The sequence below is a fragment of the Trachemys scripta genome, chromosome 9 (assembly GCF_013100865.1).
Source record: "Trachemys scripta elegans isolate TJP31775 chromosome 9, CAS_Tse_1.0, whole genome shotgun sequence".
Taxonomy (NCBI): domain Eukaryota; kingdom Metazoa; phylum Chordata; order Testudines; family Emydidae; genus Trachemys; species Trachemys scripta.
In genome coordinates, this window is record NC_048306.1 from 14406120 (window position 1) to 14425375 (window position 19256).

The window sequence follows — 19256 nt, forward strand, 5'->3', positions numbered from 1 at the left end:
CAATAAGTAATAGAAGCTGCTCAGAAAATATTTTCAGGAGGGATTGGGGAGGGGGGTGACAATTTTTCTTAAAAAATGTACAAATATCTTTTGATTTTATTGACAAAAAAAATCAAAAGGCTGAAAAATGTTCAGTTTATAATTGGTTTTGATTTACACTTTTTCATGAAACACTGGAAACATTTCCAAAGAAATGCACATTTTTCCATGAATGTTTAAACAAAATGTTTAAACAAAATGCCATTTTTCGTCCAAAAAATCCCATTTCAAATGAAAATTTTTGACCAGCTCTAGTCAGAGGCTGCTTTACTTTGTGTGTGACGGTAAGGGCTGACATTTGCTGGTCTGTCTCGGGCAGGAAAATCCCTAGATCCAGCTATACGCACTTTTCCATCAGAAGTTTTCAGTCTTAGCCAGCCACTCACACCTACCCCTGTCCAGGGAAGCAAATCTCTAATTTTTTTTTCAGCCTTTTCCAGCCAATACAGACAAACATTCGTTGCCGGAAGGTAAGTTATAGTTTTGTCTAGTTAGAGGGAGCACACCAGAATGTTACAGTCCTTCTGTAGAGCTGAAATTAACAAAACGTGGCTTCTGAGAAAAATCCTGTTTGAGGGAGAAATCAGCAAAATGCCTCTGAGATGTGAGATGAAAACTGATACATGTAAAAACATACTGATTTCTTTTATCATCAGATACAAAAATGAGTTAAGAGACAGGAACACTCTGTGAGAAAAGTTAGGCTAAATACTGTTAAAGCTGACTATGAATCATATGGATTTTAGTATTTGGAAATGCAATGATAATAATATGTCACCCTCCTAGAGTACTTACTGTACAAAGATTGAAAATTAACAAACATCCCTATGAAGTAGGCAATTACTGGTATCCCTATTTTACAGATGGGGAAACTGAAGCCAAAGTGGTTAATGACAAGGTTTTTAAAGGCATTTGTGTGTCTAAAGATGCCAATAGGCACCTAGCGAGATTTTTTTAAATGCCTACGTGCCTGTCTCTGACAAATCCCAGTAGGTGGGATTGAGGCACCTAACTGCCTTTAAAAATCTGCCCCTAAGTGACTTGCACATGATTTATGGACGTCTGTGGACAAGCCAGGAACAGAATGCTGACCTACCCTCCCTTTCCCGCGCCCCGCCATGCCCATTCCTTCAGCACAAGGACATCCTCTCCTCTAAGGAAATGTTCATCTGTCACTTACATTATAACATCTTTGGAGCAGGGAGCACATCTTTATTTGTGCCTTGTACCACACTGAGCATGCTGTTGGCCCTTATCAAATAAAAATATTAATAACAATTCACAGATGCATTGCAAATTGCTTTTAGGTATTCATGCCAGCTGGAAACAGTAAGAGAGGACTTATTAAAACAGAAAATCCAGTGTGGGCTAGGCATTGAAAAGGAAAAAACATGTTATAATTCAACTGTTTCATTAAAGATACAACTAGATGAGAAAATGAACCAACAATTGAGCAAAACACATTTTACTTCATGTAAAATCTTGGCAAGGAAATCTTTAGCTTTTAGAGACAGACAGTAAAGCTCTAACTTAGGCACACATCTGCATGTGTGTTTTGTATTACTTACAAAAAGTAATGTTAAAAGAAGATTAAGGTTACAAAGTCAACCACTCAGAAATTAGGAAATGTCAGAATTAAAGGCAGCCGGTGCCGTCTTAAGCCATGTCTACACTACAACCACTACAGCAATTCGCCAACCAATTGTTGCTACCAGCTCTATCTATAATATACTACTGTATGTGCGAGTGTATATGGTATACACACATGAAAAACATTTTTAAAGTTCTTACTCATGGCTAGTTACTCTGGTTTTAGTGTTATTTAACAGGTTGCAGGGCCCAGAACTGTGTATACAGCATACGTTTTTATTTGTCTCATCTGCTCTAGTCTTTCAGAAACTTGCTTATGCATTCCACGCCTGTGTGCTGCCTTGAGGCACAGGGCTGCTAAGCTAATACTCTCTAGGATTCGGCTTCCATAAAGCTTGTTTGGCTTTGATACCGGCAATAGTAACAACTCCAGCGCCTGCCACTACATAATAAACCAGCTTCTCCAACTCAGCTATTTCCTAGCCTGTGTGCAAGGCACAGCTGTGCCTTGATAGCCTCAGTGCAGATGTGAGATGAACAGAAAGATGTCACCTAAATTCTCAGATTACCTAGCCAACAAAGGCAACATAATTGTTGTCTTCTGAAGTTTTGCACAGAGCTTTGATGCTGCAAAAAAATCACCAAGACCCAGTACAAAATTAAAGTAACAAAACCTACATTTTGTAATGCACCAGGGTTGTCTAATCCATCTATGAGCTCACATCTTGTTAATGGGCTCAAGAGGAAGGTTTAGTTAACGCTTCCCTTACTAACCTGGAAAAGGAAATACTCCCCCAAGGGAGGTTTTTCTTCAAGTAGGGAGGTCCACAGAAAAGTATGACAACTTCTGGTTGTATTACATATCTAATCTTAGTTCTGGCCATCTTCTCCTTCCTTCTCCTCATCCCCATGGATCCCTGCACCTGTGTGAAGCACCTCTGTGGGGTTCAGAGGGAGAGGGAATGCTGCTACAGAGGGTAGTTCTCTGGGGGAGGAGGCATAGGCAGGATAATGCTGTTTATACATCCTCCTGCGGCATCTCTGGGTGTATATTATAGACATCACAAGCACAGGGATTGTGTTCTGGGCAGCTTCTGAGACGTAAGGTGGGCTGAAAAAGTCTGCCATTGGTGAAAGGTATAAAACTGAGCTAAAGACTCATATTCTAGACTTTCCTTCACGCAATTATTTCTTTGATAGGAAACCTCCAAGGAAACTCCGTTACTGCATAAAGCTAGATTGGCAATTCAGTGCTTGACAATTTGCTCTCAGTTAGTATGTAACCAATGCCCCAGCTTGACATTATGGCTTCTGGAATTGCCCTTTTTTATATAAAAGTAAGCTCTGGTCATGAAAAAGTTCACAGAACTTCAGTAGGGGCTTAAACCCCATGCCAAGGTCAAATTCCCACTAAAGTCATTACATTCCTGGCCTAACCCATCACATAGTGGTGCTGTGTTTTGTTAAACATGTGCCATGTTCTAACCCACAGGTGGCCGTGTTTGAATAGTGGATAAAGTGATTTCGGCATATAGATTGTGTGTCAGTGTAAACTTGATAAAATATGTCAGGATACTTTGGTAGAAAGATGCTGGATAGAGTAAATGTAGATTCATAGATTCTAGGACTGGAAGGGACCTCGAGAGGTCATCGAGTCCAGTCCCCTGTCCTCATGGCAGGACCAAATACTGTCTAGACCATCCCTGATAGACATTTATCTAACCTACTCTTAAATATCTCCAGAGATGGAGATTCCACAACCTCCCTAGGCAATTTATTCCAGTGTTTAACCACCCTGACAGTTAGGAACTTTTTCCTAATGTCCAACCTAGACCTCCCTTGCTGCAGTTTAAGCCCATTGCTTCTTGTTCTATCCTTAGAGGCTAAGGTGAACAAGTTTTCTCCCTCCTCCTTATGACACCCTTTTAGATACCTGAAAACTGCTATCATGTCCCCTCTCAGTCTTCTCTTTTCCAGACTAAACAAACCCAATTCTTTCAGCCTTCCTTCATAGGTCATGTTCTCAAGACCTTTAATCATTCTTGTTGCTCTTCTCTGGACCCTTTCCAATTTCTCCACATATTTCTTGAAATGCGGAACCCAGAACTGGACACAATACTCCAGCTGAGGCCTAACCAGAGCAGAGTAGAGCGGAAGAATGACTTCTCGTGTCTTGCTCACAACACACCTGTTAATACATCCCAGAATCATGTTTGCTTTTTTTGCAACAGCATCACACTGTTAACTCATATTTAGCTTGTGGTCCACTATAACCCCTAGATCCCTTTCTGCCGTATTCCTTCCTAGACAGTCTCTTCCCATTCTGTAAGCTTGACCAAGAGGATATATTATAAAAGTGGGCAGTCATGCTTTTTATTGTCTCTCCTAGGTACTTATATGGCTCCCTTATGTGAGCACCTCTGAGGTATTTATCACCACAACACCCCTGAAAAGTAGGGCCGTGTTATCCCCATGTTACAGAAGTAGGGAACTGAGGCACAGAAAAATGATGTGACATGCCCAAGGTCACACAGGAAGTCTGTGATAAAGCAGGGAATCAGACCCAGGTCCAAGACTAATACCCTAGCTCCTTCCCACCCTCACATGGGGTGTTGATTTCACCACCCCACTTCCGTAACTAGGTACCTCTGCAGTTCATTCCTCACACTTTTAAAAAGCATCTGCAAAAACTATTTTTCTCCAATAAATATTTTTATTTTTAATCTCTCGACTACTGTATGGTGTCCAACCCACCTTTTAATGAAGACACACTATTCTGCCTTCTCTCTGATTTTCTGTTGTGTATCATGATGGTTTTAATTGCATTGTATTTTCAATTGGTTTTCAGCTCACTCGGAGAAATAGTTATAATAAAAGCCTGGCCCTATACTCCTCTCTATCAATCACAGCTACATCAGGATTTTAATACAAGGAATGAAGGCAGGATTTGCTATCTATAAAATGTTTACATAGTAGTTATTAGTCACTATAGTATCCAAAGCACACTGAATTGTCCTGAAGGAAAAGAAAAAAACATGACTTGAGCTCGAATGAAGAGTCTTCTGCTACAAGTTCACAATAGTTTGCACTGACCTTAACCACTGTGTGTGGTACCTACTGTTATAGCTTTAGTGATTCCAGATAAGGGTTGACAAAGAATGTGACAAAGTTAGATGGCTTAGACTGACTAAATCCTGAGTTTGCAGTAATTAACCAGGCATTATTGCACTGCGTGGGACAGACAGGGAACATTAAGTGATGGTGCAGTATACTACTGATTTCACTCTCGGTACATTAAGAAGGTTTATAGTAATGTGTGTAGGGTGGGATGAGGGGATTCCCTAGCACGGAGTTTTCTGCCATATAAGGTCGCGACACGAAGAGCGGACAGAAAGGAGAAAGGGGAAGTAACACACCAACTTGTTGTTTTAAAAGTTGTTCTGCCTCCCTAAGTTACTAAGCATGTGTCTTAGAGCCAGGATCATTATGTTTGGCAGTCTCCAAACTGAACAAATCAACATGCACTTAAAAAATGCATAACCAGCAGCTGGTTATAATAAAATAGCCTGTGGTCTATTGAGCTCTTCACTTTAATGAGAGCAAGAGAGCGTAATGTAGACTCTCAGCTTCTTACTAGCATGCTTGTTATTTTTCAGCAAAATTTGAAACTATCTGAACAAAAAAAGTTGTTCAGTGTTTACTAAAGTCTTTGTAATCACTGTACATATCTCCCAGATGGTATCCTCATCTTTTAATAGCCCAGTAGAGCTACTGTCGTCTCTTGGCTGCAGGAGTGGCGCCAGGGTTTTTGACGCCCTAGGCGGGGGTCTTTCCGCGCTCCTGGCCATCGGCGGCAATTCTGCGGCGGGGGAGTCCTTCCGCACTCCCGGTCTTCGGGGCACTTCGGCGGCGGGTCCCGGAGCAAGTGAAGGACCCACCGCAGAATTGCCGCCTAGGTCTAGGGTGACCAGATAGCAAGTGTGAAAAATCAGGACGGGGGTTGGGGGTAATAGGACCCTATATAAGAAAAAGACCCAAAAATCAGGACTGTCCCTATAAAATCGGGACATCTGGTCACCCTACCTAGGTCGCCTAAATGGAAGCGCCGGCCCTGCTTGGCTGCAGTTCTAAACCTTACATCACCACTATGAGAAGCAAATTCTTGTCTTCTTGAGCGTTCTTTAATAAGCAGATGTCTATGGTTCACCAGTGGTGTGTTATAGAATGAAATAAACGGATAGCAATGATTTGTGTGGAAAAGTAGAGGACCTTCATTTGCATGTATTAGCCATAACAGATGAGCTAGGATTTAATATGTTTTATCTGGTTCGATCTTACAGCAGCACGCACGCAAGCAGAAAGATCAAGGGACTGGGATGGAATGCACTGTTTTTCATTTTGAATGTTAAACTGCCAATTAAATGTCAGTTAGCAAGAGAAATGTCTCAGCTACATTTCTCTCTTGCCTACCACTTTTTTCCTAACTTCTTGCTGTGTTTGGTAATTGTTTAGGGGCCAGTACTGTTCTCCATTAGCTAACTTCACCTGCTGCATTTATTATTATTCAGCATATATAGCGTGTTAGCAGCTAGAGGCTAACCAGTTCAGGGCCCCTTTGTGCTGGGCACAGTCCACAAAACCATAGTTATTGACAGTTCTCTTCAGTCACTTGCAACCTAATCTGTATTATGTAGACTTTGACAGCACAACACTTACATACTGCGCAATGTGCGTACTTAATAAAAAATGCCTTTGTCTGCTTTCTGTTATCTTTCTCAGAGATCAAAAATAGCAGTCTATGAGAAAATGTGGTCGTATATGAAGTCAGCAGAGCCATCTGTATTTACCAAAACAACAGCTGACGGGGTCGCTAGAGTGCGGAAGTCAAAGGGAAAGTTTGCCTTCCTCCTTGAATCGACCATGAACGAGTATATCGAGCAGCGAAAGCCATGTGACACAATGAAAGTTGGTGGGAACCTGGATTCCAAAGGCTATGGTGTAGCAACTCCAAAAGGCTCAGCATTAAGGTGGGTGGAATAATATAACAATATATATGTTGTTATAGTATTCCACCTACCCTGATGTATTGTGTTGTCATTTTCTTTCTTGTGGATTTTGAGGTAACTTTAAAGTTTAAAATCTTCAATATTCCATGGAGTAAAATAAGACGGTAAATTATGGTTTCATTTACTTAATGCATCCATTTTTTAATGTTCTCTCTGTGTTGTCCTTTCTGATTGTTTGTTGCTGTTTTAATTTTACAGTTCAATGGCTTTTTCAATTTAAATGGTAAAAGCCAAGTTAAACTGCCATATGTGACGAATGTTAATTGCATGGTGTGGTGTTCTTGTTCCTTTTTTTCCTCAAAGCCAATTTCCCCATCCCGCACACTTCAGTTCTGAGCAAATGTTATCCTCCATGCCACCTTCCAATATTTAACCCTGTATTTGCTGTAGAAACATTTTTATGGCTCCACGTTCTGTGAAATTTAGCCAATTTGTCCTCTTGTGCTCCTTTTTTTATACGTTACGATTTCTTAAGCGTTTGTGCATTTTCTTACGAGTTATGTTTTATCGTTTCAAGAAATGCTGTTAACCTGGCAGTATTAAAACTGAATGAGCAAGGCCTCTTGGACAAATTGAAAAACAAATGGTGGTACGACAAAGGAGAGTGCGGCAGCGGGGGAGGTGACTCCAAGGTCAGCCTCAATGTCACCACAATCGGGTACCTTAGTGAAGAGTAATCGGCAAGGCTGTTATTTGACTTATCAAGGCAAAAAAAGAACACAGATTAGAACCATCTGAATAATCACGAAAAAAGCCGCTTGCTCGCGCAGTAGCTTTTTAAATGAGACACGGTCTTATTTTCGTCATGTACAGTTTAATCAAACTCGGGATCCTTATTTAACTAACAGATAGAGCAGGGGTAGGCAACCTATGGCACGGGTGCTGAAGGCGGCACACGAGCTGATTTTCAGTGGCACTCACACGGCCCAGGTCCTGGCCACCGGTCCGGGGGCTCTGCATTTTAATTTAATTTTAAATGAAGCTTCTTAGATATTTTAAAAACCTTATTTACTTTACATACAATAATAGTTTATTTATGTATATTATAGACTTATAGAAAGAGACCTTCTAAAAACGTTAAAATGTATTACTGGCACGCGAAACCTTAAATTAGAGTGAATAAATGAAGGCTCGGCACACCACTTCTGAAAGGTTGCCGACCCCTGAGATAGAGGCTCCAGTAGTGTTGGCCCTGCAAGGGGTGCATTAAGTTAGGAAGTGTTCATCTGAGCTTATCTTTGTACAAAGAAATAGTGATCATACATTAACACATTGAGCACAAGGTGTTTCATAGTTCAGTGATTTGAGGCTATTTGTTGTACTTTTAAGAGACCCTTTTATAAGGGCAAAACAGCGAACAGCAAAAGTCTTGAAGTCTGCAGGATCAATTCTCCTTAGCCCTTTTCTGCTGGCTTAAGTTGGGCATAGCAGTCTAGTACCAGCATACACAGCTGGCCTCTCCAGTGGCCAGTGGGAGCTGGACCGGATTCCAGAGGAGAGATACATCTTACCTTAGGTTATCCGTAGCTCAGAAAAGTAAGTAAGGCTACATCTACACTACAGGGGGGAGTCGATTTAAGATACGCAAATTCAGCTACGTGAATAGCGTAGCTGAATTCGACGTATTGCAGCCGACTTACCCCGCTGTAGGGACGGTGGCAAAATCGACTTCTGCGGCTTTCTGTCGACGGCACTTACTCCCACCTCCGCTGGTGGAGTAAGAGCGTCGATTCGGGGATCGATTGTCGCGTCCCAACGGGACGCGATAAATCGATCCCCGAGAGGTCGATTTCTACCCGCCGATTCAGGCGGGTAGTGTAGACCTAGCCTAAGAAAGAAAAGTAAGTTTGGTTGTAAAACCAATTGCTAACGAGGCTCAGTAGATGAGGGTAAAGCACTTATTACAGCAGCAAGATTGTGTTTCACACTAAGGACTGATTCTCCTGTGACACCCTTCTGGCAGGAAACATTTTACAAGTACTTGGAAATTGCAGTACCTGTGACTAGAAATAGGAGATGCATTGCCTGCACAGGATAGCAGTCTCTGCTTGCACAACTGAAGTGTGTGGTGGTCTGGAAAGGATTCATTTCCAAATGTAAATGTAGCTTTTAAAAAAGCAATTTCAATGGCACGTAACCTAGACTAGAACGTAATCTTTAATACTACAGAGACTGTCACATTGTAAATATCTTAGATAGAAGGGAATAAAATTGTATTTGCTGCACTAGTTAAACAGATATTGGGTCCAAATGCCATCAAGTGGAGCCAGGACTTCACTCATTATTTTAACAGTGTGGATTTTAGCAGAGAACTAAAAGTTACTTTGAACAACTCATCTTTTGCAAAAGCTAATCAGTTAGTGTCCATATTATTGACCACTTCCTCACAAAACTAAGTGATTAACAATTATGTTTGCATTAGGGCTGTCAAGCGATTAAAAAATTAATCATGATTAATCGCACTGTTAAACAATAATAGAATACCATTAATTTAAATATTTTGGATGATTTCTACATTTTCAAATATATTGATTTCAATTACAACACCGAATACAAAGTGTACAGTGCTCACTTTATATTTATTTTTTATTACAAATATTTGCCCTATAAAAAAACAAAAGAAATCATATTTTTCAATTCACCTAATACAAGTACTATAGTGAAATCTCTTTATCATGAAAGTTGAACTTATGAATGTCGAATTATGTACAAAAACACTGCATTCAAAAATAAAACAATGTAAAACTTTAGAGCCTAAAAGTCCACTCAGTACTACTTCTTGTTTGTCTTAGCGATTGGCTGAACAAGTTTGTTTACATTTGCAGGAGATAATGCTGCCCGCTTCTTGTTTACAATGTCATCTGAAATTGAGAACAGGTATTCTCATGGCACTGATGTAGCCGGCATTGCAAGATATTTACATGCCAGATGCGCTAAAGATTCACATGTCCTTTCATGCTTCAACCACCATTCCAGGTCTGGGAACATGGGTCCATGCTGATGACGGGTTCTGCTCGATAACAATCCAAAACAGTGTGGACCGACGCACGTTCATTTTCATTATCTGAGTCATATGCCACCAGCAGAAGGTTGATTTTTCTTTTTTGGTGGCTCGGGTTCTGTAGTTTCCGCTTCGGAGTGTTGCTCTTTTAAGACTTCTGAAAGCATGCTCCACACTTCATCCCTCTCAGATTTTGGAAGGCACTTCAGATTCTTAAACCTTGGATTGAATACTGTAGCTATCTTTAGAAATCTCACATTGGTACCTTCTTTGCATTTTGTCAAATCTGCAGTGAAAGTGTTCTTAAAATGAACAACATGTGCTGGGTCGTCATCTGAGACTGCTATAACATGAGATATGGCAGAATGCGGGTAAAACAGAGAAGGGGCCATACAATTCTCCCCCAAGGACTTCAGTCACAAATTTAATTAACGCATTATTTTTTTTAACAAGCATCATCAGCATGGAAGCATATCCTTTGGAATGGTGGCCGAAGCATGAAGGGGCAAACGAATATTTAGCATATCTGGCACATAAATACCTTGCAATGCTGGCTACAAAAGTGCCATGCAAATGCCTTTTCTCACTTTCTGGTGACATTGTAAATAAGAAGAGGGCAGCATTATCTCCTGTAAATGTAAACAAACTTGTTTGTCTTAGCCATTAGCTGAAGAAGAAGTAGGACTGAGTGGACTTGTAGGTTCTAAAGTTTTACATTGTTTTCTTTTTGAGTGCAGTTATGTAACAAAAAAAAATCTACATTTGTAAGTTGCACTTTCACAACAAAGAAATTGCACTACAGTACTTGTATGAGGTGAACTGAAAAATACTATTTTTTTTTGTTAATCATTTTTACAGTGCAAATATTTTTAATAAAATAATATACACTTTGATTTTAATTATAATACAATATGTATGAAAATGTAGAAAAACATCCAAAATATTTAATACATTTCAATTGGTATTCTATTGTTTAAGAGTGTAATTAAAACTGCGATTAATTACGATTAATTTTTTTAATCGCGATTAATTTTTGTGAGTTAATCAAAGAGTTAACTGCAATTAATTGACAGCCCTAGTTTGCATTTACCTGTGTGATTTGCACAGGGAAGCTGGACTGAGCTAGGTATTATCATTACCATGACATTGCTGATCAAATGGAGTGCAGGAATTGCCAACAAAATTAATTCAAAATGCCTTTTTGTTCTGAAAAGTATTCAGATTGGAACTATAACATGCAATCTCTCAAATAAAATGCTTTTGTATTGGTCCAAAATACTGCAGTATTTTTAGTAAGCTGCAGAGTTTTGGACAATTATTGCAAATTACTATTGTGTTTTATTAATAAAAGTTGATTACATCTGGCTAGTTAGTGAATTAATCTGTTACTTCAGTCATCTGGGATATTAGCAAAAGCAGTTGTGTAATAAAAGGAAAGAAAAGACTGAAATTCAGATTAATTTAATCACTCCAGTTCTTCAGTACTCATCACCAGCCTAGAAAAGAGTATGGATTTTAATAGGCTTCTTAGTTCTCATTCTTGTCCCTCAAGCAACCTTTTATATAACATTAGGAGTGCAAGTATATTAAATGTTCATTTTCCTCCCAGCATCCAACACTGTATTGTCTGCCTCTACCCCATGAAAGAGATTTCTTTGTACAATGCAGCTTCACCAGTTGCCTGAACTACAAACCGCCAACTAATATTTAAAGTTCTGAGAAATCTAAAACAGGGTTTTTTTTTTACAAAGGTAATAGTAAAGGCAAGGTCATCTTTCTATTTTTGTATTTGCTCAGGCATAATTTAAAGGAAATAATGCTCTCTGTTAACAAATACTCAAGCCTGTGTTAGTAAATGCTAGAAAAGCAGTTCAGTTATTCCATGATAAAGGAAAAGAAAATGGAAATGAGGAGAACCTTTGATTTGTCCTTTTTAACCATGAATCACAAATCTCTCTCCTATTTATTTGTTGTTTATTGTAATGTTTGGGGTTAAGGGCTGGATGGTTATTTCAGCTATAAACCTCAATCATCAGGGATTTGTCACTTAGCAGCGTAAGTCCCCAGGGAATAGAATGTGGGCCAAGCCAGATCTCAGGCCAGATGTATACTTTCTCCTTGGAGAGGTGGAGGGAGAAAGAACCTCAAAGCAGATTAAGCTAGGGTTTTTAAATTATTACTTCTAGAGTTGTCAAAAAAAGATATTTTATTTTAAAAGTGTTCATTTCCAATGGTGATATTTTGCAGGCACTTAATACCACTGGCTGGTGTGTTTTGGCATTAAAATATAAATAATATATGCCCAACTGTGCAGAAGGTAGGACAGTTTTAACAGTGTGGATTTTAGCAAAGAACTTTAAGTTACTTTGGACAACTCATCTTTTGCAAAAGCTAATCAGTTAGTGTCCATATTACTGTAATCATTACTGTAACTTAAATTTAACTGTAATGCTTTTGAGGGATTCTGTTGACATCACACACCCTTAAAGCAAAGCTCAAGTTGTCTCCTGAACCCCAAAAGAGAACCACAGCCCTGCATATGTACATATTGCAGGTACCAATACATCATTTTGTATTATATATGGTTAAAGACAAATCTTTACCTGCATTTTCTCCCATTTCTCTCTCTAAAGTCTATAATCCCCTTCCCTGCCCCAGGCTGACAGATTGAATTTTGCAAGTATCTACATTATTTTAATGCCAGGTTCTTATTATGACATCAAATAAGTATGTAAAACAATGTCCCTCTCAAAACATAGCCCATCTTTTATGTATTGATCAGAAACTCGCAAGGTAGTCAAAGATTGAAGAGCCTGTACATTAAGAACAGACTTGACGTCAACTAGCACAATAACGGTAGCAATGAACTTCTCTTAACATTGTGTCAGCTACAAAGGAGCTAATGTAATGTCAGTGGAGGTGTCCAATGTAATGACACTGCTCAGTGTTGGCATGGTATCGGTGCTGAACAGGGGAGCCATTATGATGCTAATGCAAGTGTTAAAAATATTTACATGCTGTTTTTTTCTTTTGATTGATTGGTATGAAACTCAAACACAGGAGGCTGAAATTCATTCCTGGTGTAACTCTACACAATCCAGTGGAGTTACACCAGGAATGAATTTGGCTCACTATGTTGTTCATTGATTACTGTTTGGCTTTAGCATGGATTTCACACTGTATACGGTAAGGGCTGCAGTGAAGTCTTGTGATCTAATTTAAGACGGATTACAACCCTTTTATTCCTAACATTGCACTGTTTGTGCAGCACACTGAGATCTTCAAATGAAATACAATATTGAAGAGCAGCGTATTATTATTGTAATTGACTTTTCCTATTCCAATAGTGCAACTCAGAGAGCTGGATACGAGGATGTACATTTTAATTAAAGGTGAGCCCAACCCAAGTTCAAATCCAGATTTGGATCCAGACTTCTTCAAGTGTTCTGATCCACGATTTTACTTCAGCCCGAGATAGGACTAGAGAGCCAGACTGAAACTTGGATTTGGATCCAAACATTCACAAAGGTTGAAGCAGTTTGGATCCAGATTTTTGGTTCAGGCTCATCTCTAGTTTTAATGCATAAAATATGAACATTGGTTTGTTTGTTTTTTTAATGTCAAGAGGAGACGTTAAATAGCCTTTTCAAAACTGTTTTGTTTTTCCTTTAAAGGAGGAAATATTTGGGGAAAGATAGAAGCTATCGCAACAAGGAACAGATGCAAGGTGTATCATGGAATGAGATATGCATGTGTCATTGACTTATGGTGCAATATGATGGAGCTTACTCACTCATGACAGCTTTTTCTACTAGCTAAGCTAATGGAACAGCTCTATTAGCTTACCGGGTAGAGGCCCAAGTTTTGGGGAATAGGTGTCCTGAGTTTGTAATCAGATACTTCCTGCTGGTATTTTAGTGTGTGTGTGTGTGTGTGTGTGTGTGTGTGTGTGTGTGTGTGTGTGTACTGTATATAGGCTTGAATCATTACAGATTGATGGTGCCGTGGTCTTAGACTGAGCTCCTCTGACTCCCTGATATTCTGTTTGTGCTCAAGATATGGGGTGAGTATGTGACTCATTTGCTTGTGTCTGTGCGCGCTGTTGCCCATTACTGGACTACAAAGAACCTAATCACCTAGAAAAATGGGTTCCGTAGATGCTTGTCTTCCTCCCCTTAGTTTGTCAAGTGCACTTTAAGGTCAGATGGCTCTGATTTTTAATCATGCCTCCTCTTGATACTGTATGTTCATTGCCATCAGACAATTACATTCTGAGACTAAAGGAACCCCAGTGAGCAATAAATCCTATGATTTTACAAGGATTTTAAGTCTCACAGCTGAAAAAAAAAAATTTCAAATTGACTTGTCATGGAGATTTTCCTTCTATTAGATTCCACTAAACAAATTGGTATTATAAGGTTTATCATTGTTACATCCAAAAATAGATGTTCCCTTTTTATTTTAAAACTGAAAAGATTGAATTTCTATTGTGAAATAATTATAGAGAGCCAGATTCTAGCTAGTATAAATCTCCATACCACCACTGAAGTCAGTTAACACCAGCTACAATAATTAACATCAGCTAAAGATCTGGTCCACAAAGTCTTGGAAGCTGCCAGTATTTCACTGGGAAAGGTACTTATCAAATTCCAGCAGAGACTATTTATTCCATGAGACTAAAGGGAGGTCTTGGCATATCCATCTGTGATTTCTGTACGATAGTGTGCATATGCTTATTTAAACACCGCTGACATGCATATCATAATTCATTCGCTTATCTTTCTTAAATGCAAAACAATTAATTGCACCCATAGAGATTCTTGGCAAAATTGTACAGTATATTGTATCCAGATACTCTTATCTGAGTGAGTTGACTTCTTAATTGTTTGAATCTGTAGTAGTACTTAGAAAAGCATATGCCAGGAAATTTGTTACTGAATATTGTCAGTTTTAGGCCCAGTTATTTTATTATACAAGCGTGTCCCCTCAAACCTGAGCGATTACTGAGCAGGGATTTAATCAGAAATATGCAAGACATTATATAAATAAAGATAGCAGGATGAATGGATAAGTTTAATTAATTAGTTGTATGAGAAGAATTTTCTGTTAAGATATATTTCTGTAATTCTGGGGTTGATACATTTCTGGTCTTCCCTTACCTTGATGGTAGCATTTAATGACGGCTAACTTAAAAGTAAATTGTTTGTGTGTGTTTAGTCTTGAAGTGGATTCCATATATAGAGTCCTTGCTAATTATTTGACTGAATTTCTTTATCAACAATAGTTTTTTTCAAAAAAGATAGCCTAAAAAAAGACATTGAAGTAACACAAGATGCCCCGGTATTTAATTTCCCAGCCTTTTTTGTTAATCATAAAATTTAATTTGTAGGGTTCTAGCCATAGATGCTGGAATTAGGGGTGCTGCCACACCACCTGGCTTGAAGTGGTTTCCATTATATACGGGGTTTACAGTTTAGTTCAATGGCTTTCAGCACCTCCACTATAAAAATTGTTCCAGCGCACCTGAGCTAAATTCTGTCCTTGGATCCATGCAGCACATATTGTCTTCAGTGAGACATATTCATGCACATCTGAGAGCAGAAGTTGGCCTTAAGCAGAATGAATTTGTTCCCCCTGTTTCTCTGTATCAGTTTGCTTGTGTAAGTTTACAGCATACCATTTTATTCATTTTTAATACGGATGTATTTTTAGAAGAAATCCGTTATGAATCATTTTAGATGCGATTTGCTATCTTCAGAACCCCATTGGAAAACTTCTTATGCTTTGCAGAAGACTCACTTTTCAAATATTCTCTTTAAAAAAAAAAAAAAACATGCAACACAACTCATTCATGCAATTTGCATGAAAATAGTGTTCACCAACATGCAGTGACTTGCTCATCCAGTGGCTGCTCTAAGCATGGGCTATGGGTTGGAAAGGAAGTAAAATGACAGAACAGAGCCAATCATAACAGCACTGTGCTAATTCACGCTCATGACTAGGCGAGCAATTGAAAAATATTGCATTTTGCAAATTAGTAAGCAGAATAACATTTTAAAAGGAAGGCATCAAAAATTGACTTTGTTCATTTATTTGACAAAGACTTTTCACACCATACTATTAAATAATGCTGTAGCATATTTTGTAACCATAATTAAGTCTTTTGTAATATGAGACTTCGTTACAGCATTCCTCCACTTATATTATCACAGAGGACCGAGAGCCTGCTTTAGTTTGTGTGAGATTTATAAAATGCAGCCCGGCGAGGTTCTATTATATAAGGATCATAATTTAGGAAATCAGTGAGAGAGTTTCTAAAAAATGTATTACACAGATTGGAAAACAGCTATTGGACTTAGGGAGTAGATGGGGAAAAAAGACACTCCCTTCGGAAACAGTACGTCTACACTGGAATAAAAGACCGGCAGCACAGCCACGGCTGTCCTGAGTCAGCTGACAGGGCTATAAATTGCACTGTAGATGTTTGGGCTGAAGCCTAGCTCTGGGAGCCTCCCCCTCATAGGGTCTCAGAGCTCAGGCTCCAGCCCAAGTCCGAACGTCTACGCAGCAATTCTACAGCCCCACAGCCCGAGCCCTGCAAGCCCAAGTCAGCTGAGCCGGGCCAGTCGCATGTATTTAATTGCTGTGTAGACGTACCCAAGTCTGCCACCCTTACTGAGTAGTAGATTAGAGTGTAAACCTCTCTACTCAATGGTAAATGGGGCAGAATATTGTCAGTAAGCAGGACCCAATGTCCTGTCATTAAGGCTAAGAGAAAGCTGAAAAAAGTTTGTGAACATCTTTTCACCAATTCATTCTGACAACAGTTTGTGGATCTTTGTATTTATCTTCCATGAATATTTGTAAGAGTTCAATTTTCCTCAAAAAATGTTTGAAGAAAGTGAAAGTCCGGTGAATATTTGCGTAAATGTATTTACACAAAAGTTTATTCCAGAAAGGCTCACATAGCCACCTTGGAATCTCTTTGGATTTCTCTACCCCTGGTTATAAGAGTTTCAATCTTCCCACCAGGGAACACAAAAAAATGCCTGGTGACCTTCAGTGACTAATCACACACCACAACTAATAAATAGCAAGTATTTCACAAGCAACCTATATCTGGTCACACAGGGCCAGACTTTCAGAATGACTCAGGAGCCAAAATTGGGCCCAGATTTCCAAAACAACGCGGCACCCATGAACCTCCACCAAGAACAATGGGTGTAGCGGAGTGATGAGCACTTTGGAAAATCTGATCTCACTGGTGGGTCATGAGCCCCTCTGAAAATTATGGCCATGAAGGTTTTGTCTAACAGTTTTGATAATAACAAAATATTAACAAAAATCAAAGCCCATCCAGGGATAATTATTGGCATAGAAAAATAAAAGGGACTAAATGTTTTGAAGAAATGATTCACTCTGAATCATTCACCCAGCAATATCTGTCACTAAGGGCCAAGCTGAGACAAACCTTCTTGGGATGGGATGGGAAGGAGGAATAAGACTGAAGGAAGGCTACTAGAATTCACAATTTCTAAAGGGATTTCATTAAAGGACAATGAAATCCAAGCAACTGAATCCATGTCCTTAATGTACAGAATACCTTATTGGGTTTTTTTGGTGGTGAAGGATGGGGGAGACAAAGCTTTGATATTTTTATCTAACACAGCTAGTTTCATTTAAAAGGAAAGAGAAAAAACTCGGGAAAAATGCATTTTTTAAAGAAACCTCTCTTGTTTTGTGCTTCAAAGCAACCCTAAGGTTTCAGCAATAGAAGTTCATATTGCAGGCAGATGCCTACATTCATTCAGGTAGGTTCTCGGTGATGTGTCTCTGTCCCTGTCTACTGCTGTAATAAAGTTTTTGGGAAGCTATGGCTTTATATAGCCAACCAAGCTATCCCAGAATGACCTGAGCAAGCCTTCAAAGGAGGCAGCAGCAAACTGAAGCTTGTAGATGATCCAGAAAGCAGGAGCCTCCAGTGAAGCCTTTACAAGAGAAAAAAATCTGAAGGTGGCAAGGAATATGTATATAAAAGCAAGAGAGAGAGAGAGAGAGAATGAGGATGCTGGCTAACATACAAGGTAAGTGAAGGCCCTTGCACATGTCCATTCACAGCTACATCAATGTAGGTTAGAAAAGGTCAAGGAACAGTGGTGTGGTAATCCCCATAGACAGCAACCATGTTGCTGTGTAAGGTGTCCTAGGAAAGGATTGTAATATCAAGCTTCCAGCCTTCCTTGTACTGCTTCTCCACAGCATTCCTGGGGTGAGATTTGGGAAATTTCACTAAACCCCAAATCTCTCTTTTGGTTGTTCTTGCCACATCGGTATCTCAGTCTCAGGCCTTGTTACAAATGAACTAAAATGACTTGTAACAGCTTTCATTTCCTAATCCAATATGCATGCATTATTGCATTAGCACTTTGCACTTATATTAAATTATGATCCTGCTAGTGTAGTTTAATGTGTTTGAGCTACATTAATGAAACATAAATAAACTTTCATAGAGCCTGATGCCGGCATCAGACACAGACTGCAAACTTCCATAAGAGAAGAGAGAGAGAAGCCTGCAGCATCAGATGGTCACAAATCTGGCTCTATGGAAAAGTATGTGTGCATGTTTGTATATATAATACATATGGTATGTACACATACAACCCAATATATACAGATACATCTACACACACACACACACACACACACACACACACATCCCCCAAGCTGAGAGAAACCTTGTTGGGATGGGAAGGAGGCATATGGCTGGGCTATTGAAAATTATATGACAAAAGAAAACATATTCCAGATGGCACAAGCTCATGACCTAGTAGTATCCAACCCATTCTTTACAAAGAGATGAACATCTTATCACTTACAAAAATGGAAGGACTAGACGCCAAATTGATTACTTGCTTGTTTCTCAGCAGAAAATAAAAGCTATAAAAGACTGCAAGGCAATTGCAGGAGAGAGTCTTACTAATCAACATAGACCACCTAAATATTTCTCTTAGAAAAAAGGTACAGCGAAAAATCAAAGATAAGATGACAAAAAACTACAAGGTAAAGCTAAGGAGGACATTACCTCATCTTCTCCATAACTGACTCCTTAGACACCACACGCAGAAGGAGGGGATAAATGTGAGCGTTTTATGGCCACAAATATATTGGAGAGTGCAAAACAAGTTTGTGGGTATTCAAGAAGAAACTTGGAGTGAAGAAGTACAAGGCATGATAAAAGAAAAATGTTTAAACTCTGGCAAAGGAGTAGGAGCAAATGAGATCTGGAAGAATACACAGATGTAAAGAAATTGACCAGAAATGTAGCTACAAAAGCAAAAGTGAAGACTTGGAACAAAAGAAGGAGAGAGGGGAAAGTGTATAGACTGGCAAAGGAAAGGAACAGAAATACCAAAAATATAAAGGAAGTGAGGTTCGTCCAAGATTAAACTAATACGGTGTTGTCTGATGATAGTAGCATAAAGAATCAATGGAAAAAGGTATTTTGAACAGTTTTTAAATGAAGAAAATCCAAGACAGCAATGCGACTTCAAATTGATGAA

At 39.1% G+C, this 19256-nt stretch overlaps 1 protein-coding gene across 10 annotated transcripts in view; it reads left to right on the forward strand.

Annotated features, from left to right (window-relative positions):
- Nucleotides 1–19256, forward strand: part of GRIA3 (glutamate ionotropic receptor AMPA type subunit 3) — a 212686-nt gene that overhangs the window by 168530 nt on the left and 24900 nt on the right. For 4 of the 10 annotated variants that reach the window (XM_034781954.1, XM_034781950.1, XM_034781957.1 and 1 more), the window contains one exon: nucleotides 6409–6656. In XM_034781954.1, the coding sequence (XP_034637845.1) occupies nucleotides 6409–6656 (248 nt within the window). Of the gene's footprint in view, nucleotides 1–6408; nucleotides 6657–7212; nucleotides 7328–13043; nucleotides 13089–13370; nucleotides 18307–19256 lie in introns of those variants that run through there. The other 6 variants (XR_004647162.1, XM_034781955.1, XM_034781952.1 and 3 more) reach the window with 4 other exon arrangements.